At 41.2% G+C, this 21,273-nt stretch overlaps 1 protein-coding gene across 1 annotated transcript in view; it reads right to left on the bottom strand.

Annotated features, from left to right (window-relative positions):
• LOC134349959 (testis-specific gene 10 protein-like) overlaps positions 1-21,273 on the bottom strand; it is a 104,222-nt gene that overhangs the window by 21,787 nt on the left and 61,162 nt on the right. Inside the window, 4 exon segments of the mRNA XM_063054913.1 lie at positions 5,955-6,157; positions 11,684-11,893; positions 13,165-13,350; positions 18,771-18,881. Of these exon segments, the coding sequence (XP_062910983.1) occupies positions 5,955-6,157; positions 11,684-11,893; positions 13,165-13,350; positions 18,771-18,881 (710 nt within the window).

Here is a 21,273-nt window from a genome sequence, read left to right as displayed (position 1 = left end):
GCTTTGGCTCAATGGGCTTAGGCGGTAACGGGACGAGGCAAGGTAGGTCTACTGGTGTTATTTGTAGAAAGGAGGAAGTATGTGTGTGAGGCCAGTTTTCTGTGCTCGGTGTCAGATGTGGGAGGTCCTGGAGTCTCCTAGCCTCCCGGACGGCCATATCTGCACCTGGTGTGTCAAGCTGTAGCTCCTAAGGGACCGAGTTAGGGAACTGGAGATGCAGTGCGATGACCTTCGCCTGGTCAGGGAGAGCGAGGAGTTGATAGAAAGGAGTTATAGGCAGTTGGTCACACCGGGGCCACGGGAGACAGACAAGTGGGTCACAGTCAGGAGGGTGAAGGGGAAGAGTCAGGTGCTAGAGAGTACCCCGTGGCTGTACCCCTTGACAATAAGCACACCTGTTTGAGTACTGTTGGTGGGGACAGCCTACCTGGGGGAAGCAACAGTGGCCGTGCCTCTGGCACAGAGTCTGGCCCTGTGGCTCAGAAGGGTATGGAAAGGAAGAGGAAAACAGTAGTGATAGGGGACTCCATAGTTAGGGGGTCAAACAGGTGATTCTGTGGACGCAGGAAAGAAACTTGGATGGTAGTTTGCCTCCCGGGTGCCAGGGTCCAGGATGTTTCAGATCGTGTCCAAGATATCCTGCAGTGGGAGGGAGAACAGCCAGAGGTCGTGGTATATATTGGTACCAATACCTGAAAAAAGATTACAGGGAGTTAGGAAGGAAGTTGAGAAGCAGGACCAAAGGTAGTAATCTCGGGATTACTGCCTGTGTCACGCGACAGTGAAAACAGGAATAGAATGAGGTGGAGGATAAATGCGTGGCTGAGGGATTGGAGCAGGGGGCAGGGATTTAGATTTCTGGATCATTGGGACCTCTTTTTGGGCAGATGTGACCTGTACAAAAAGGACAGGTTGCACTTGAATCCCAGGGGGACCAATATCCTGGCGGGGAGGTTTGCTAAAGCTACTGGGGAGAGTTTGAACTAGAATTATTGGGGGGTGGGAACCGAACTGAAGAGACTGGGGAAAAGGAGGTTGGCTCACAAATAGAGAAAGCTTGTAGACAGTGCGGGAACAGGAGGATAGGCAGGTGATAGAGAAGGGACACACTCAGACCGAAGGTTTGAGATGTGTCTATTTTAACGCAAGGAGTGTTGTGAACAAGGCAGATGAGCTTAGAGCATGGATCAGTACTTGGAGATATGATGTGGTGGCCATTACAGAGACTTGAATGGCTCAGGGACAGGAATGGTTACTTCAAGTGCCAGGTTTTAGATGTTTCAGAAAGGACAGAGAGGGAGGCAAAAGAGGTGGGGGCGTGGCACTGTTGATCAGAGATAGTGTCACGGCCGCAGAAAAGTTGGATGCCATGGAGGGATAGGTCTACTAAGTCTCTGTGGGTGGAGGTTAGGAACAAGAAGGGGTCAATAACATTACTGGGTGTTTTTTATAGTAACAGGGATATCAAGGAGCAGATAGGGAAACAGATCCTGGAAAGGTGTAATAATAAGAGTTGTCCTGATGGGAGATTTTAATTTCCCAAATATCAAATGGCATCTCCCTAGAGCAAGGGGTTTAGATGGGGTGGAGTTTGTTAGGTGTGTTCAGGAAGGTTTCTTGACACAATATGTAGATAAGCCTACAAGAGGAGAGGCTGTACTTGATTTGGTATTGGGAAATGATCCTGGTCAGGTGTCAGATCTCTCAGTGGGAGAGCATTTTGGAGATAGTGATCATAATTCTATCTCCTTCACAATATCATTGGAGAGAGATAGGAACAGACAAGATAGAAAAGCGCTTAATTGGAGTAAGGGGAATTATGAGGCTATCAGGCAGGAAACTGGAAGCTTAAATTGGAAACAGGTGTTCTCAGGGAAAAGTACAGAAGAAATGTGGCAAATGTTCAGGGGCTATTTGTGTGGACTTCTGCATAGGTACGTTCCAATGAGACAGGGAAGTTATGGTAGGGTACAGGAACCGTGGTGTACAAAGGCTGTAATACATCTAGTCAAAAAGAAAAGAAAAGCTTACAAAAGGTTCAGAGAGCTAGGTAATGTTAGACATCCAGTAGATTATAAGGCTAATAGGAAGGAGCTTAAGAAGGAAATTAGGAGAGCCAGAAGGGGCCATGAGAAGGCCTTGGCGGGCAGGATTAAGGAAAACCCAAAGGCATTCTACAAGTATGTGAAGAGCAAGTGTGACAGTGGGAAAGTATGTATGGAAGCAGGGGAAATAGCAGAGGTACTTAATGAATACTTTACTTCAGTATTCGCTATGGAAAAGGATCTTGGTGATTGTAGTGATGACTTGCAGCAGACTGAAAAGCTTGAGCATGTAGATATTAAGAAAGAGGATGTGCTGAAGCTTTTGCAAAGCATCAAGTTGGATAAGTCACCGGGGCCAGATGAGACGTACCCCAGGCTACTGTGGGAGGTGAGGGAGGAGATTGCTGAGCCTCTGGCGATGATCTTTGCATCATCGATGGGAATAGGAGAGGTTCTGGAGGATTGGAGGGTTGCAGATGTTGTTCCTTTATTCAAGAAAGGGAGTAGAAATAGCCCAGGAAATTATAGACCACTGAGTCTTACCTCAGTGGTTGGCAAGTTGATGGAGAAGATCCTGAGAGGCAGGATTTATGAACATTTGGAGAGGTATAATATGATTAGGAATAGTCAGCATGGCTTTGTCAAAGGCAGATCGTGCCTTACAAGCCTGATTGAATTTTTTGAGGACGTGACTAAACACATTGATGATGGAAGAGCAGTAGATGTAGTGTATATGGATTTCAGCAAGGCATTTGATAAGGTACCCCGTGCTAGGCTTATTGAGAAAGTAAGGAGGCATGGGATCCAAGGGGACATTGCTTTGTGGATCCAGAAATGGCTTGCCCACAGAAGGCAAAGAGTGGTTGTAGACGAGTTATATTCTGTATGGAGGTCGGTCACCAGTGGAGTGCCTCAGGGATCTGTTTTGGGACCCTTACTCTTCGTGATTTTTATAAATGATCTGGATGAGGAAGTGGAGGGATGGGTTAGTAAGTTTGCTGATGACACAAAGGTTGGAGGTGGTGTGGATAGTGTGGAGGGCTGTCGGGGTTACAGCAGGACATTGATAGGATGCAAAACTGGGCTGAGAAGTGGCAGATGAAGATCAACCCAGATAAGTGTGAGATGATTCAATTTGCTAGGTCAAATATGATGGCAGAGTATAGCATTAATGGTAAGACTCTTGGCAGTGTGGAGGATCAGAGAGATCTTGGGGTCCGAGTCCATAGGACACTCAAAGCAGCTGCGCAGGTTGACTCTGTGGTTAAAAAGGCATATGGTGTATTGGCCTTCTTCAATCGTGGAATTGAATTTAGGAGCCGAGAGTTAATGTTGCAGCTATATAGGACCCTGGTTAGCTTCTAGCAGAAGTGGTTGAGGCAGCTTCGATGTTGTCATTTAAAGTTAAATTGGATAGATATATGGACAGGAAAGGAATGGAGGGTTATGGGCTGAGTGCAGATCAGTGGGACTAGGTGAGATTAAGAGTTCGGCACGGACTGGAAGGGCCAAGACAGCCTATTTCCGTGGTGTAATTGTTATATGGTTATTTAGGACCTTGGTCAGACCCCACTTGGAGTACTGTACTCAGTTCCGGTTGCCTCACTGCAGGAAGGATGTGGAAACCATAGAAAGGGTGCAGAGGAGATTTACAAGGATGTTGCCTGGATTGGGGAGCTTGTCTTACAAGAATAAGTTGAATGAACTCGACCGTTTCTTCTTGGAGTGATGGAGGATGAGAGATGACCTGATAGAGGTGTAAAAGATGATGAGAGGCATTGATCGTGTGGATAGTCAGAGGCTTTTTCCCAGGGCTGAAATGGTTGTCACAAGAGGACTCAGATTTAAGGTGCTGGGGAGTAGGTACAGAGGAGATGTTGGGGTAAGTTTTTTTTACTCAGAGAAGTGTGTGCGTGGGATGGGCTGCCGGCAATAGTGGTGGAGGCGGATACAATAGGGTCTTTTAAGAGACTTTTGGATAGGTATATGGAGCTTAGAAAAATAGAGGCCTATAGGTAAGCCTAGTAATTTCTAAGGTGGGGACAAGATCGGCACAACTTTGCAGGCCAAAGGACCTATATTGTGCTGTAGATTTTTTATGTTTCTACGTACTTACTTTAGAAATTACCTTAGGTTACCCATAGCCCTTTATTTTTCTGAGCTCCATGTACCTACCAGGAGCCCCTTAAAACACCCTATTGTATCCGCCTCCACCACCATCGCCGGCAGCCCATTCCACGCATTCACCACTATCTCCATAAAAAAAAACAACTTGCCCCTGACATTTCCTCAGTACCTACTTCTAAGCACCTTAAAACTGTGTCCTCCCGTGTTAGTCATTTCAGCCCTGGGATAAAGCCTCTGACTATCCACATGATCAATGTCTCTCATCATCTTGTACACCTCTACCAGGTCACCTCTCATCCTACATCACTCCAAGAAGAAAAGGTCAAGTTCACTCCATCTACTCTCATAAGGCTTGCTCCCCAATCCAGGTAACATCAATGTAAATCTCCTCTGCATCCTTCCTATAGTTTCACATCCTTCCTGTAGTGAGGCGACCAGAACTGAGCACAGTACTCTAAGTGGGGTCTGATCAGGGTCCTATATAGCTGCAACATTACCTCTCAGCTCTTGAACTCAATCCCATGGTTGATGAAGTCCAATACACCGTACGCTTTCCTAACCACACAGTCAATCTGCGCAGCAGCTTTGAGTGTCCTATGGACTCGGACCCCAAGATCCCTCTGATCCTCCACACTGCCAAGAGTCTTACCATTAATGCTATATTCTGCCATTATATTTGACCTACCAAAATGAACCACCTCACACTTATCTGGTTTGAACTCCATCTGCCACTTATCTCGGATAAGTTCTTACAAAAGATGCAGTAGGTTTTTAAGCCATTTCTGAGTCAACTTGTTTTACAAAATCATTTTTTTATTACCCAAATTTAAATTTCCATACTAGCATAGTTGGTTTCAAACTCGTGTCTCTGAATCAATGGTCCAGAAGTTTGGTTGCTGGTCCAGCAACTTATACACTGTACCGCTGAATTTATGATGTCTACCTTTCTACCATGTATTCAACTGATTCCAAAATTCGTCTCTTCAAAGTCTGACCTTTCACCCTCCAAACAATATATCCAAAGTTCTGCTGAGGTAATTCTAGTTCACTCTCCAACCTTCACTTTAATGTTTATAACATCAATCCTTGGTTTTTCTATTCTCAATCGTGAGTTGTCTCACTCTTCAATTCTGTAACATGCTGCGGCCTTATAATGCTCTACGATAATTAAAAACTTTGTCCCTTAATTTGGCCTAATTTTATGAAAGCTAAACTTAGATTTTATGATAGTGCTCAAATTTTGGAGAGAGTAGGATACAATAAATTTGAAGTAGTTATGTGTTCTAATTTGTTTGGATCTGGAAAGTAATGTTACAATCACCAAGACTTTGGTCATATTGACGATTTTAAAAATGGCAGGAAAATACAAGTTTTTTTTATAAATAGCAGAATATAGAAAGGCAGAAGATTGGAGTTAAGCTGATGTCTCCTTTGAAGACTTCAGGGGGGAAATAGTTTCAATGAATTCCCCTGCTGTAATACCAATCTCAAGCTTCTTGATCCTCAAAGGTAATCAAGCAAACATAAATACAACATCTTGTTTATCTTACAGTTCCAGTGCTTAACAGAAAATTAAAATCTATGCTTTCAACTCTGCTACACAACTAAATAAAAGAATCTGAACATCAAACTGACACTATCCTACCATTTTCTCATTTGGCTAATCACATCATAGCAAAAATTGAAGAATTGAGAGAGGGATCAGGAAAGCTAACTTAAAAAGACACCTCCAGGAAACAAAGAGTTCACATCTTATGGATGATGCAAAAATGCAGTACGTACAGTTTACTTTCTGCCAAGGAAAGCTTATCCTTTGAGAGATGAAGTTCAGTCTCTTTCTCTTGAGTGACTATTTGGCTTTGGATCTTTTTCTCCCGATTAGATGCCAACAAAGATTCCAGTTTTTTTATTGTAGTTCTCTCACTGGAAAGCTGATTTCTTAAAAGCTCTATTTCAGTACGGGCTGATTCAAGTTCACTTAGAACCTTACAGAAGAAAAGTAAATATCATTATATTTTTGATAAGAAGGGTGATAAACATATTTTAAATTCTTGGCTAAAGCTGAAAGTACTAATTCGGCAATGCTAAACGAGCTGCTTAAAGGGATAATAATGCAACAGCAAAATAATTACGGATGCTGTTTTCTGTGTAAGATTTGTGAAATTAATCCTTTTTGCACTGGGGGTAAGTCGCCTACTTTGGCTGTTGGTTACACGATGACTTTTAGGTTAATGTGCTGCAAAATGCTACTATTCTTTGATTGCTGGTCAGATGTAAATTTTTCTTTTCAATCTAATTGTATTTGTAGAATGTTTGCAAGATGGCTTTTTAGAACAGCTTGTTGTTGAGCCCACTAGGGGATCGGCTGTACTGGATTGGGTATTGTGTAATGAACCGGAGGTGATTGGAGAGATTGAGGTGAAGGAACCCTTAGGAGGCAGTGATCATAACATGATTGAGTTCACTGTGAAATTAGAAAAAGAGAAGCCGAAATCTGATGTGTCGGTGTTTCAGTGGAGTAAAGGAAATTACAGTGGCATGAGAGGGGAACTGGCCAAAGTTGACTGGAAAGAGACTCTGGCGGGAAAGACGGCAGAGCAGCAGTGGCTGGAGTTTATGCGAAAAATGTGGAATGTGCAAGACAGGTATATTCCAAAAAAGAAGAAATTTTCGAGTGGAAAAAGGATGCAACCGTGGTTGACAAGAGAAGTCAAAGCCAAAGTTAAAGCTAAGGAGAGGGCATACAAGGAAGCAAAAATTAGTGGGAAGACAGAGGATTGGGAAGTTTTCAAAACCTTACAAAAGGAAACCAAGAAGGTCATTAAGAGAGAAAAGATTAACTATGAAAGGAAACTAGCAAATAATATCAAAGAGGATACTAAAAGCTTTTTCAAGTATATAAAGAGTAAAAGACAGGTGAGAGTAGATATAGGACCAATAGAAAATGATACTGGAGAAATTGTAATGGGAGATGAGGAGATGGCAGAGGAACTGAACAAGTATTTTGCATCAGTCTTCACTGAGGAAGACAGCAGGATACCGGACACTCAAGGGTGGCAGGGAAGAGAAGTGTGCGCAGTCACAATTACGACAGAGAAAGTACTCAGGAAGCTGAATAGGCTAAAGGTCAATAAATCTCCTGGACCAGATGGAATGCACCCTCGTGTTCTGAAGGAAGTAGCTGTGGAGATTGCGGAGGCATTAGCGATGATCTTTCAAAAGTCGATAGATTCTGGCATGGTTCCGGAAGACTGGAAGATTGCAAATGTCACTCCGCTATTTAAGAAGGGGGCAAGGAAGCAAAAAGGAAATTATAGACCTGTTAGCTTGACGTCGGTGGTTGGGAAGTTGTTGGAGTCGATTGTCAAGGATGAGGTTACAGAGTACCTGGAAGCATATGACAAGATAGGCAGAACTCAGCATGGATCCCTTAAAGGAAAATCCTGCCTGACAAACCTATTACAATTTTTTGAGGAAATTACCAGTAGGCTAGACAAGGGAGATGCAGTGGATGTTGTATATTTGGATTTTCAGAAGGCCTTTGACAAGGTGCCACACATGAGGCTACTTAACAAGATAAGAGCCCATGGAATTACAGGAAAGTTACATACGTGGATAGAGCGTTGGCTGATTGGCAGGAAACAGATAGTGGGAATAAAGGGATCCTATTCTGGTTGGCTGCCGGTTACCAGTGGTGTTCCACAGGGATCAGTGTTGGGGCCGCTTCTTTTTACATTGTACATCAACGATCTGGATTATGGAATAGATGGCTTTGTGGCTAAGTTTGCTGACGATACGAAGATAGGTGGAGGGACCGGTAGTGCTGAGGAAATGGAGAGTCTGCAGAGAGACTTGGATAGATTGGAAGAATGGGCAGAGAAGTGGCAAATGAAGTACAATGTTGGAAAGTGTATGGTTATGCACTTTGGCAGAAAAAATAAACAGGCAGACTATTATTTAAATGGGGAAAGAATTCAAAGTTCTGAGATGCAATGGGACTTGGGAGTCCTCGTACAGGATTCCCTTAAAGTTAACCTCCAGGTTGAGTCAGTAGTGAAGAAGGCAAATGCAATGTTGGCATTCATTTCTAGAGGAATAGAGTATAGGAGCAGGGATTTGATGTTGAGGCTCTATAAGGCGCTGGTGAGACCTTACTTGGAGTACTGTGGGCAGTTTTGGTCTCCTTATTTAAGAAAGGATGTGCTGACGTTGGAGAGGGTACAGAGAAGATTCACGAGAATGATTCCGGGAATGAGAGGGTTAACATATGAGGAACGTTTATCCGCTCTTGGACTGTATTCCTTGGAGTTTAGAAGAATGAGGGGAGACCTCATAGAAACATTTCGAATGTTAAAAGGCATGGACAGAGTGGATGCGGCAAAGTTGTTTCCCATGATGGGGGAGTCTAGTACGAGAGGGCATGACTTCAGGATTGAAGAGCGCCCTTTCAGAACAGAAATGCGAAGAAATTTTTTTAGTCAGAGGGTGGTGAGTCTATGGAATTTGTTGCCACGGGCAGCAGTGGAGGCCAAGTCATTGGGCGTATTCAAGGCAGAGATTGATAGGTATCTGAATAGCCAGGGCATCAAAGGTTATGGCGAGAAGGCGGGGGAGTGGGACTAAATAGGATAAAATGGATCAGCTCATGATAAAATGGCGGAGCAGACTTGATGAGCCGAATGGCTGACTTCTGCTCCTTTGTCTTATGGTCTTACGGTCTAATTCCAACCTCCAAGATAAGACATGAGTAAATGTTGGACAAATCACCAGGACCTGATGCCAGTAAGCAAAAAGTTTAAAGGAAATGGCTGCAGAGATAATGGACCCACTGGTTGATTTTTTTTTAACTCGCTAAATTCTAAGAGGGACTCAGAAGACTGGAAAATATCCCTATGTGACTCCCTTCGACAAAAAGGGAACATAGCCCAGAGAGCAATACTGCACATGAATCGGCCCTTGCCTACCAGTCTCTTAATCACCTCTGTCGTAATTGCTTCCAATGCTCTGGCACCTACACTCCCTATATAAAAAAAACTTGCCTTACACATATTCTTTAAACTTACCCCCTCACTTTCAATGCCTGTCTTTGACATTTTTACCTCGGGAAAAAGATTTATCTGCCTCTTCTAATCAGAAGACAGAAAGTGTATGAAAATGGGCCAGTTGGTTTAACATACATTGTTGGCAAGATGATAGAGTCAATAATCAAAAAGGAAATAATTAATGATTTAGGAAAGCTTATCCCAGTCAACATGATGTTATGAAAGGTAAATTATATTTGCAAATTGCTCAAATTCTTTGAGGATGTTACAGGGAGAGTTGGTAGAGGGGAACCTATAGGTGTTATGTATTTAGATTTTGAAAAGGCATATGACGAAGTGCCACACAGGAAGCTGATACACAAATTGAAAACCCAAGGTATTGGATGAAGTGCATTAGTATGGACTGAAAACTAACTGTCATATATAAAACAAAAAGTTCCAGGCTACAAGGATGTAACAAGTAGAGTTCTCTAGATTTCTATTACTGGTCATCAATTGTTTACTATTGATATTAATGACCTAAAAGAGGGATTGAAATGTAACACAAGTCTGATGATGATATGAGAGTAGGTGGAAGAGCATGTTGTGATTCTTCAATGGGATACAGATGGAGAATAGAGTTTATTGTGGGGAAGTGTAAAGTTAAGCACTTCAGAAGTATGAATTACAAAATGTTATCAGGCATGTCTAACATGTAGATTACAAGGCAAAGGGTACTTTTTGGCAGAAGGATTGGCTTTAAGAATACTGAGGTAATGTTACAGCTACACAGAGTACTAGTGAGCCATGTCTGGACTAGTAAGACAACTTTTTGGTGTCTTACCTAGCATTAAAGGCAGATCAAACAAGAGTCACTAGGTCAATTTATGGAATAAGAGAGTTGTCCTTATCAAGCAAGGCTAGAGGATTGGGTCTACAATATATTCCTTGAGTTCAGAAGAAGTAACCTTACTCTTAACATACAAGATCCTAACAAGGCATGATAGAATAAATGTCAGATGTTTTCACCAGTGATAGCCTCAAACATGGGCATTTAGCAATAATAAAGGAGCATATTATTTAAAACTGGTGTGCATAGAAATTTCTTTTCCCACAGGGTGGTGAGTCTTTGGAATTTTCTGTCCAGAAGGTGCCGGAGACCCTATCATTAGATATATTTAAGGTTAAGATTGATGAATCAAGTTATGGGGAAGTGGCACTGAAGAGCAGCTGAGGACAGTATAGATTAGCTATGATCATACTATGATGGACAGACAGGTTTAAGAGGTCCGATGACCTATTCCTGTTTTGTTGTGTTCTTGTGTTTATCAGCAAATATTAATGTGATCAAATTCCCGACTGACAAGATTTGCAATTGAACACTCAATTCTACATTCACAGTCCACTGTATAATTGAAAGCAATGCTCTAGCCTCTTTCTTCATCTCTTCTTATGGGTCAGGAGGAACAGTGGGGCTCCCCTCAAGACCGCTTAAGGAAGTTTCCCCTACTATCATTCCCAGTCACATGACTCTATTCCCCCTTATAAGCTACTGCATTCCGCCTCACCGCAGGAAATCTTCTGGATGTGGCATTCGACCACTTTGAACCCTCATAGACATCAGTTACACTAAACATCTGGCTAGCAGGGAATTGGACCTAAATGTTAGTCAGATCCTGAGAGTAAAATTTCCAGAATTTCTGAGTCCCACTTTTGCTGAGAGTTTCAAACAACTTTTTTTTCCCACTAGCAAAAGATCTGACTACAGTGGATTCCGGTTAATTTGGACATATCTAGACCAGTATATTTTGACCCAATTAAGTGGCTGCCCCAATTCACTGAAGTTTCATGGTAATAGTTAAAGTATAAAAATGACAAGCTGAGTAACAAATTATGTACTTCAATGAAATATGGAACAAATTAGAACACTATCAATACTACTGCAGTACTATAAAACTGCATATTAGTTCCTAATAGTTGTGGACAGAGGAATTCATCCAGTGAATGCTGGTGCATTCTTTTGATTAACTGTAAATTAACAAAATCAGTGCTGATACTTAATGTAGATAATGGACTGCCTTCATACAATGCACTCAACAACTGCATCCTCCAAATCTTCATTTTCATTGTAACATTGAAAATGATTGTCAATACCCTCGAATTCTTCAGAGAATAAACAAAGGGAATCCTGGCTATTATCTTGATTAGTTTTTGATTTTTTAAAGAGTTGGCTCAAATAAGCGGCTGCCTCAATTATCCGATGGCCCATTTAACCAGAATCCACTTTCATGGACATGGGTGAGCTGATTTGTTAAGACTGCATCATTTTAGGCTAACATAAATTTAAACACTACAATTAAATAATCAATGCATGCTGTGGGCTTTGTAGGTAACACTGTTGTGTATCAAGATGGAGCTGATGCATGAAACACACTCTATGAAATTTAAAACACAAATAAGAAAGAATTCATATTTTCTCAATGTAGATACCTGCTCCATCTCCTTGTTTTTGTTGGTCACGTGCTTCATCATCATCTCTTTGTTAGAGTCCAGCTTCAGGCAAAGTTCTTGAGCGGATGAGAGGTCAGTGAGGGCTGTGGTCTTTTCAGTCTGGACTTGGCGAAGTTCTTCATCCAAATTCATTATCACCTTATTAAGTGAGCAAACCTGGATCTTGTAGGCATTTCTTGCTGCCTGTTGCTGCAAGGGAAAGCCATTTTTTAGATTTTAAAAATATACCGAAGAATCAGAAATCTTAGTAACAAAACACAGGATAGTTATAGCTCGGAGGGAAATCATTTTCATACCAGCTGTACAAGCAATCCAGTTAGTTCCATTCGCCAGCCTTCTTGCCATATTCATCCAGTTCCCTCTTGAATGCTACGATTAGATCTGATCTCACCACTGCCCTGATAGTGCCTAAACACATGCTCTGTAAGAGATTTTCTGTGTCAATTGTCTTCATTCTGTGATTCCTGGTTGTGATGCTTTCACCAACAGGAACAGTTCTTCACTAACTATTGTCTCTACCCCTGTGATTTTAAATCCCCCCGATCCCCTTATAAACTCCGCTATACTAAAAAGAACCACAGCTTCTCCAGTCTGTCCATATAACTAAGATCTCTCATGCCTAGCAACACATTGGTAAATCTTTTACACAATCTCTGAAGCATTTGCATATTTCCTCAAGGGTGGTACCCAGAACTGGACTAAACCAGAGATTTAGAAAATGTTCATGATGACCTTTACTCTGTAACCTCAATTCACAAAACCCTGAATCCCATGTATTTTTTTTAAACCAAGTTCTCCATCTCACTTGCTGCATATTTCCAGACAAGGTGGAGGAGAAGCTCAGCAGGTCAGGCAGTATCCATGGATGGGAATAAATGGTCGACAGTTTGGGCCGAGACCCTTCACCAAATCCTGTTGCTTGACCTGCTGACCTCCTCCAGCACATTGTGTGCACTGCTCTGGATTTCCAGTATCTGCAGTACCGTGTGTCTACATATTTTCAGATATCTTTGTTCTTGAATTCCTTTAAAAATTGTGCTTTCATTTACATTGCTCCTTCTTATTCTTCCCACCAGAATGTAACACATTGCATTTCTTGACATTACATTTCATCTGCCTTTTATCTGCTCTTTCCACCAGCCTACCTCCATCTGTGATGAATTACTGTATAAATTAAGTGAAATTGCATGAAAAGACAGAAGTAACAAATGGGTGAAAGCTATTCATATATTCCGTTTCTGCAAACATGTTTATAATAATCTTGAAATAAGTCAACATTTATAGATACACACAAAACCAATAAAATGCTGTCACTTTCATATTCTTGAAATGTGTACCAACTTAAATAAACAATAATTAACAAAACTAGGAATTTTCAGAGATAGTATTAAAGTATGGAATTTGAAAATTTGCTGTACACATGCTAATAAACTACAGGTTATAAATTTGTCAGTTCTCACCTCCTCAATTTCTTTTTCAAGTGAGCTAAGTTTTTCACCCATCCTGCGGTTTTCAGATTTAGCATTAACAAGATCTAGCTGAATTGAATTGAGCTCTCCTTCTAGTTGGCGGACCTTCAGTTCCGAGGACTCTGCCTGTGCATTTGATCTACGAACTTGCTCCAGCAGATTAAAATTTTCATTTTCCTATTAAATATATAAAAGATTCAATTGTTTAAAAATAATCAACCAGTAAGCACTACTGCAATATTTGTGACTATACTTAACTGACCCATTTATCATAAACGACATGTAAAATATCTCAATGTAATCAAATAAAGTGAAGAAAGCACCAGCCTTGGACCCTCACAGAAAAAAATGCAGGAGGAACTCAGCCAGTCGGGCAGCCATCTACGGCAGGGGAATAAACTGTTGAAGTTTTGGGCCAAGGCCCTTTCCAGTCCTGATGAAGGGTCTTGGTCCACAATGCTGACAATTTATTCTCCTTCGAAGATGCTGCCCGACCTGCTGAGTTCCTCCAGCACTGTGTGTTTTTTAGCTCTAGATTTTCAGCATCTGTGGAATCTCTTGTGTTCAGCCTCAGAACCCTGTTAGAAGCATAGAAACATAGAAAACCTACAGCACAATATAGGCCCTTCGGCCCACAAAGCTGTGCCAAACATGTCCTTACCTTAGAAACTACCTAGGGTTACCCATAGCCTTCTATTTTTTTTTTTTTTTTTTTTTTGAGTTCCACTTACCTGTCCAGGAGTCTCTTAAAAGACCCTATCGTATCTGCCTCCACCACCATCACTGGCAGCCCATTCCATGCACTGGCCACTCTCTGTGTAAAAAACTTACCCCTGACATTTCTCCTGTACCTACTTCCAAGCGCCTTAAAACTATGGGTTCTTGTGCTAGCCATTTCAGCCTTGGGAAAAAGCCTCTGACTATCCACACGGTCAATGCCTTTCATCATCTTATACACCTCTATCAGGTCACCTCTTATCCTCTGTTGCTCCAAGGAAAAAAGTCCAAGTTCACTCAACCTACTCTCATAAGGCATGCTCTCCAATCCAGGCAACATCCTTATAAATCTCCTCTGCACCCTTTCTGTGGCTTCCACATGCTTCCTGTAGTGAGGCCACCAGAACTGAGCACAGTACTCCAACTGGGGTCCGACCAGGGTCCTATACAGCTGCAACATTACCTCTCAGCTCCTAAACTCAATCCCACAATTGATGAAGGCCAATACACTGTATGCTTTCTTAACCACAGAGTCAACCACCGCAGCAGGTTTGAGTGTCCTATGGACTCAGACCCCAAGATCCCTCTGATCTTCCACACGGCCAAGAGTCTTACCATTAATACTATATTCTGCCATCATATTTGACCTACCAAAATGAACCACCTCACACTTATCTGGATTGAACTCCATCTGCCACTTCTCAGCCCAGTTTTGCATCCCATCGATGTCCCGCTGTAACCTCTGACAGCCCTCCACACTATCCACAACACCCTCAGCCTTTGTGTCGTCAGCAAATTTACTAACCCATCCCTCCACTTCCTTATCCAGGTCATTTATAAAAATTACTTAGAGTAGGGGTCCCAGAACAGATCCCTGAGGCACTCCACTGGTCACCGACCTCCATGCAGAATATGACCCGTCTATAGCCAGTTCTGGATCCACAAAGCAATGTCCCCTTGGATCCCAGGCCTCCTTACTTTCTCAATAAGCCTTGCATGGGGTACCTTGTCAAATGCCTTGCTGAAATCCATATACACTACATCTACTGCTCTTCCTTCATCAATGTGTTTAGTCACATCCTCAAAAAATTCAATCAGGCTCGTAAGGCATGACCTGCTTTTGACAAAGCCATGCTGACTATTCATAATCATATTATGCCTCTCCAAATGTTCATAAATCCTGCCTCTCAGGATCTTCTCCATCAACTTACCAACCACTCAAGTTAGACTCACTGGTCTATAATTTCCTGGGCTGTCTCTACCCCCTTTCTTAAATAATGGAAGAACATCTGCAATCCTTCAATCCTCCGGAACCTCTCCCGTCCCCATTGATGATGCAAAGATCATTGCCAGAGGATCAGCAATCTCCTCCCTCACCTCCCAACAGTAGCCTGGGGTACATCTCATCTGGTCACGGTGAATTATCCAACTTGATGCTTTCCAAAAGCTCCAGCACATCCTCTTTCTTAATATCTACATGCTCAAGGTTTTCAGTCCACTGCAAGTCATCCCTACAATCGTCAAGATCCTTTTCCATAGTGAATACTGAAGGAAAGTACTCATTAAGTACCTCTGCTATCTCCACAGGTTCCATTCATACTTTTCCACCGTCACACTTGATTGGTCCTATTCTCTCACGTCTTATCCTCTTGCTCTTCACATACTTGTAGAATGCCTTGGGATTTTCCTTAATCCTGTCCGCCAATGCCTTCTCGTGGCCCCTTCTGGTTCTCCTAATTTCTTTCTTAAAGTTCCTTCCTGCTAGCCTTATAATCTTCTAGATCTCTATCATTACCTAGTTTTTTGAACCTTTCGTAAGCTCTTATTTTGTTCTTGACTAGATTTACAACAGCCTTTGTACACCATGGTTCCTGTACCCAACCATCCTTTCACTCTCATTGGAACATACCTATGCAGAACTCCACGCAAATATCCCCTGAACATTTGCCACATTTCTTCCGTACATTTCCCTGAGAACATCTGTTCCCAATTTAACCTGCCATCAGAACACTCAATGATCATTAGTTCCTATGGCAGCTCCCATGGCGTTTCATGTCCATGCTCGTTCACCCTAAAAGGAATAAACTCAGCCATGTTGATATACAGCCAGAAGCCACCTTGCTAGGTATCTACTGCACTGATTGTAAGTTTGTGGTCTTCCGCTGCTGTAGTCCATCCACTTCCAAGGTTCAACGTGTTGTGCATTCAGAGAAACTCTTCTGTTGTAACACGTGGTCATTTGAGTTACTGTTGCCTTCCTGTCAGCTTGAATAGGTCTGGCCATTCTCCTCTGACCTCTCTCATTAACAAGGTATTTTCACCCACAGAATTGTTACTTACTGGACATTTTAAAGGCACTATAAACTCTAGAGACTGGTGTGTGTGAAAATCCCAGGTGATCAACACTCAAAATCACCCTGTCTGCCACCAACAATCATTCCACAGCCAAAGTCACTTAGATCACATTTCCTCCCCACTCTGATGAATGGTCTGAACAATAACTGAAACTTTTGACCACATCTGCATACCTTTATGCATTGAGTTGCTGCCACATGATTGGCTGATTAGATATTTTCATTAATGAGGTGTACAGATGTACCTAATAAAGTTGGCACTGAATGTACAATGTTAATGAAATAAATTGTTTTACAAGACCTAAACGAAGCCATCAACCATGCAACCTCAGCATTAATAACAAGGGCTGCTAATTTTGCAGAATGCAATATGTAGATAGAAAAAAAAAATCAGCCTTGTATAGCCAATACTTATCTCTTGTATTCTTTTATGTGTGGAAAAGGGAGGGAGGGGGTGATGTTTTTTATGGTGTTTCTTTGTTTTGTGGCTGTCTGTGGAGAAGACGAATATCAGAGTTGCACTTGCATCTCAGAGTCATACACACTTTGATAATAAATGTACTTTAAATGTTCATTTCTAAATTTACTTTCCCCCAAAATTTCTATACCAAATATACTTAACAGACAAAACTGACAAACACGAGATTGTGCAGATGCCAGAAATCCAGAATGCTGGAGGAACTCAGCAGGTCAGGCAGCATCTATGGTGAAAAATAAACAATTGACATTTCAGACCAAGACCCTTCATCAGGATTTGACAATTGGATGAAATCCAGAGAAACATACTTCCTTGAAAATTTCTTCTCCCATATTAACCAATCTCAGCAAGTAAATGCATTCACATATGGATGGTATCTTTCATAGCCATAGCATAATTCACAAGGACTCTACTACCAATTGAATATTTCTGAAATACAACCACTTTTATTGCAGAAACGCTTTTGTGCTCACTGAAGCATTGTTAATGAGTAAGTCATGTAGCTTTCCACAACTTAAAATTAAAATTGTTTCATTGGACATCTGGCATCGTTAATTTGAACAAATGGAAATAATCTTTTATAATGCTGGGCAAGGGTTGAGGAATGAAGGTGGTAAACAGATCCACTCTGCTATCCATGCGTACAAGAGATTCTGCAGATGCTGGAAATCCTGAGCAACACACGCAAAATGCTGGAAGAATCCAGCAGGTTAGGTGAAGGGTCTTGGCCTCTCTGTAGCTGCTGCCTGACATGCTGAGTTCCTTCAGCATTTTCTGTGGATTGCTATCCATGCATAAAGAGAAGAGAAAGAAAGCTAATTTGTTTCAGCATCACTACTACAGGCCCTTCAGCCCATTGAGTAGATGTGCCAAAGGGTCAGTTTCTGTGTTGTCCTTTTACATGACTCTGACTCTAATCTAGATATCACTGAAAGTAAAATGATGATCTGAAGATTCATGGAATGCAGACAGGGATTAATAGCTCATGTTCCCAGGAACCAAATGAAAATGCAAAAGTTCAATAGGTCTCTGGTAATAGGATGTGATGGTGTGTAACACCGAGCCCAAGCATCCTGACCAGATGCACTGCTCTACATAGTGCCAAAAACAAAGGATTGGTCTGAAGCTCCTGACTGTTGGGTTGACCTTCTACAAACAACAGACACTCCACCTTGGTTGCTCTTTGTCAAGAAGTCCAGCTGCTTTGAAGTTACTGCTGCTGCTGCTTCAGCCCCAAACACTCATCAGTTTAGTGATATTGACATGAAAAGCACATTCAGAATGATAAAGCAGAGTGATCACAAAAATGGCAACCTGGATTTCCTTAAAAGAAAACTTGTTAAATACCACTGTATTACTTCTGAGAGATGTATCCAGGTTTTAAAGGCCATTAGGTACACACCAGCTCAGCAGAGCAATCCTGATCATTTTGAATCATCCTCTATGTTCCTGTACCCCTTCAATATATTATCTTCTATGCCCCCCTTCAATATATTATCTTCTAACATTTCCCTTTTGATTCCTTTGCCATTTATGTTTATGAGGGGTAAATAACATGCCAGACATCGTTGAAATTTGGGAGGTAACGCAAGCTCTCAGAGTAAACCCAAAAGATGGTACAGAGAATGAGCAGAGTTCACCGGAGCTTTGAGGTTACAGCGCTAACTATAGCACAACTGAACTATCCCAAGAAGCACCACAATGTTCCCAGCTTTTACTTCGAGTTAAAATGGAGCTGGTCAATTTTGTTCCACTGGATTCACATTCTAATATTTAAAGCTTATGCTGATGTGTTGCCCTAATTTCAAAAAAATGTGTTAGTAACAAGGCAAGATGTGGGAATATATTGGAAAATAGCTGTAAATGCACTAGTAATGAAAATCATTTGACTATCCACCCTGTAACAACTGAAAGGTCAGGATTAAGATCAGGCATTATATGAAGCACACTTATAATTCACAAATGCAGACAGATTCACTGCTATACATGGATGAGCAATCAAATGAGTCTTTTTTTTGTTAATGATCTGCCTTTTCTGAAATACTAACCAATCCACTAAGCATATTTTCCACCTTGGATATCTCAGTAATATAATCCTGGATTTTGAGCTTCAAATCTTTAATCTCTTGAGTAGATTCTTCCAATTTGCGATTTGCTGCCTGTAACAAACAAGTCAACAACACTTAAATATATCAAACCTCCAAGTTATCAGAATTTTTCTTCAATGAATATTCTTTTACATTTAAATGTAATTACATCTAAAACTTGTCCAAATAATTATAATTACATTTACAATTAATAAATCAGTTGACATATGTAATTTGAATTGTGCAGGTTGCATTTATACAAGACCATAAAAAATAGGAACAGAATTAGGCCATTTGGCCCATCAAGTCTGCTCCACTATTCTATCATGGCTAATTATCCCTCTCAACCCCAATATTCTGCCTTCTTCTGTAACCTTTGACACCCTTATTAGTCAAAAACCTATCAACTACCGCTTTAAAAATAGTGGAGCCTGGTTAAGGACCGTACATTTTTGCCCAATTAAGCAGCTGGCTCAATTAGTTGAAATTTCATGGAAATAGTCAAAATCATATAAAAAAGTGACAGACTACCATTTAACTGATTAACAAATGATGTATTCAAATGAAATACAGAACAAATTAGAGCACCATTAATGCTACTACAGTACTATAAAACTGTGTATTAGTTCCTAAGTTATCATCCGAGGAAATTATCCAGAGTACGTGACACTGATTGACAGTATATGAACAAAATCAGTGGAGACATCTAATGCCTTAATATAATGCCATCGACAATTGCATCCTCCAAATCTTCATTTTCTTTGTAATACTGAAGATAATTGTTGATACCTTCAAATTTTTCATAGTTCCTAACTTGCTGAAGTAGTGAAATAGTTTCATTTTCATTCTTGGCTGTTTCTGGCATCTCAAAGCCTGATGCTTAAAACCACAGTGAGCAAAACAGTTCTGAATTGTCTTACTGTTCATTTCTTGTCAACTATCAGTGACAAAAATCCATGCGTTTTGAACACAAGCACACACAACTGGCACTACTTAAACACTGCTCACTCTAAGCACGGTGTAGTATCTAAAAGCCACACAAGTGCACACATCTGACGCTAGTAAGAAACTGTATGGCAACAGTCTCCCGTCCCAATTAAGTGTCATAGAGTCCCAAATAAATGAAGGGAATCCCAACTATTTTCTCAATTAGTTTTTGTTCTTTAACACTTGTCCAAAATAAATGGCTGCTCCAATTAACTGTAATACTCAATGACTTGGCCTCCACAGCTATTTATGGGAGTGAGTTCCACAGATTCACCATCTTCAAGCTAAAGAAATTCCTCCTCACCTCTGTTGTAAAGTCCTATTCTGAGGCTGTGCCTTTGGCTCCTAGATCCCCCAACTTTAGGGAGCATCCTCTCAACATCCACTCTTTATGGGCCTTTCAATATCTGATAAGTTTCAATGAGATCACTTCTCATTCTTCTAAACTTCAGCAAGTACAGGCCAAGGCCATCTAATGGTCCTCATTCATTAACCTTTTCATTCCTGGGAAATTTTCTAATGAACCTCCTCTGGACCTTCTTCAATGACAACAAATCATTTCTTAGATAAGGGGCATCAAAACTGCTCATAATACGCCAAGTGCGGACTGACCAATGCTTTATACAGCCTCAGCTTTAATATGGTGTTTGGAGATATTATAGAGGGCAAATAAAAACTCATGTCTAGACTTTTTGCTACCGACTAGGTTTGCAGGACTGAGACAGAAAGGTGGACAATTTCTCAGTGGGTGACGTTTCTCTTTTTGGCAGCAGCCTCTCTTGGCTGTATGTTTGTCACCAGCTGTGGGTTGGTTCGTCTGTATCTGTTCAGATGCAACTGAGGATTTGATGCAGAGTTGGTAACAACAAACTCTCTGTGGTTTCTCAAATTGACTAGGTGGAAAGCCAGCCATCAGACAGCCAAAATTTGGTAATTTCTGAGTACTAAATGTAAGACAGTAGAAATGCATGCCAATTGCTATGCTCCTGATTACCTGAAGAATACTCTAACCCTTTTCTACCTTGGCTATCGTATTGCTAAAATTCCATGACAATACCATGTTGCATTATCCATTAATATGGAAAAATACCCTAAGGTGCTTGGTGGAATTATAGTCAAGTAGACAAAGGAGGAACCATTAGGAGAGATGATCAAATGTTAGATAAATGGTGCTGCAGCCAAAGAGCGTTTTGTGCAAGGTTCACATTTAGCATTTTTAAAGTAGGAAAAGATGCAAGTCTAAACATAGTTTGACAGGAAAATCCTATCAGCCTAGCACCTTTAAACAAGTGCCGACATTACGGGAGGGCAAACACAGATCTCTGAAAATAGGAATGGGATTTGACTTTGGCCAAGGTAACCATTGGAAATCACAAGCTAAAGACTAAATACAGTAGCTACAGCTCATATAAATAGAAACAATAGGTTTGGAAAATTAGAGGACATATGGAGGACTGAACTTAGTTGGGACATAGTA

Source organism: Mobula hypostoma, chromosome 7 (assembly GCF_963921235.1).
Source record: "Mobula hypostoma chromosome 7, sMobHyp1.1, whole genome shotgun sequence".
NCBI lineage: Eukaryota > Metazoa > Chordata > Chondrichthyes > Myliobatiformes > Myliobatidae > Mobula > Mobula hypostoma.
Note: the sequence above shows the minus strand (reverse complement) of the source record. Positions and strands in the feature narration are given on the sequence as shown.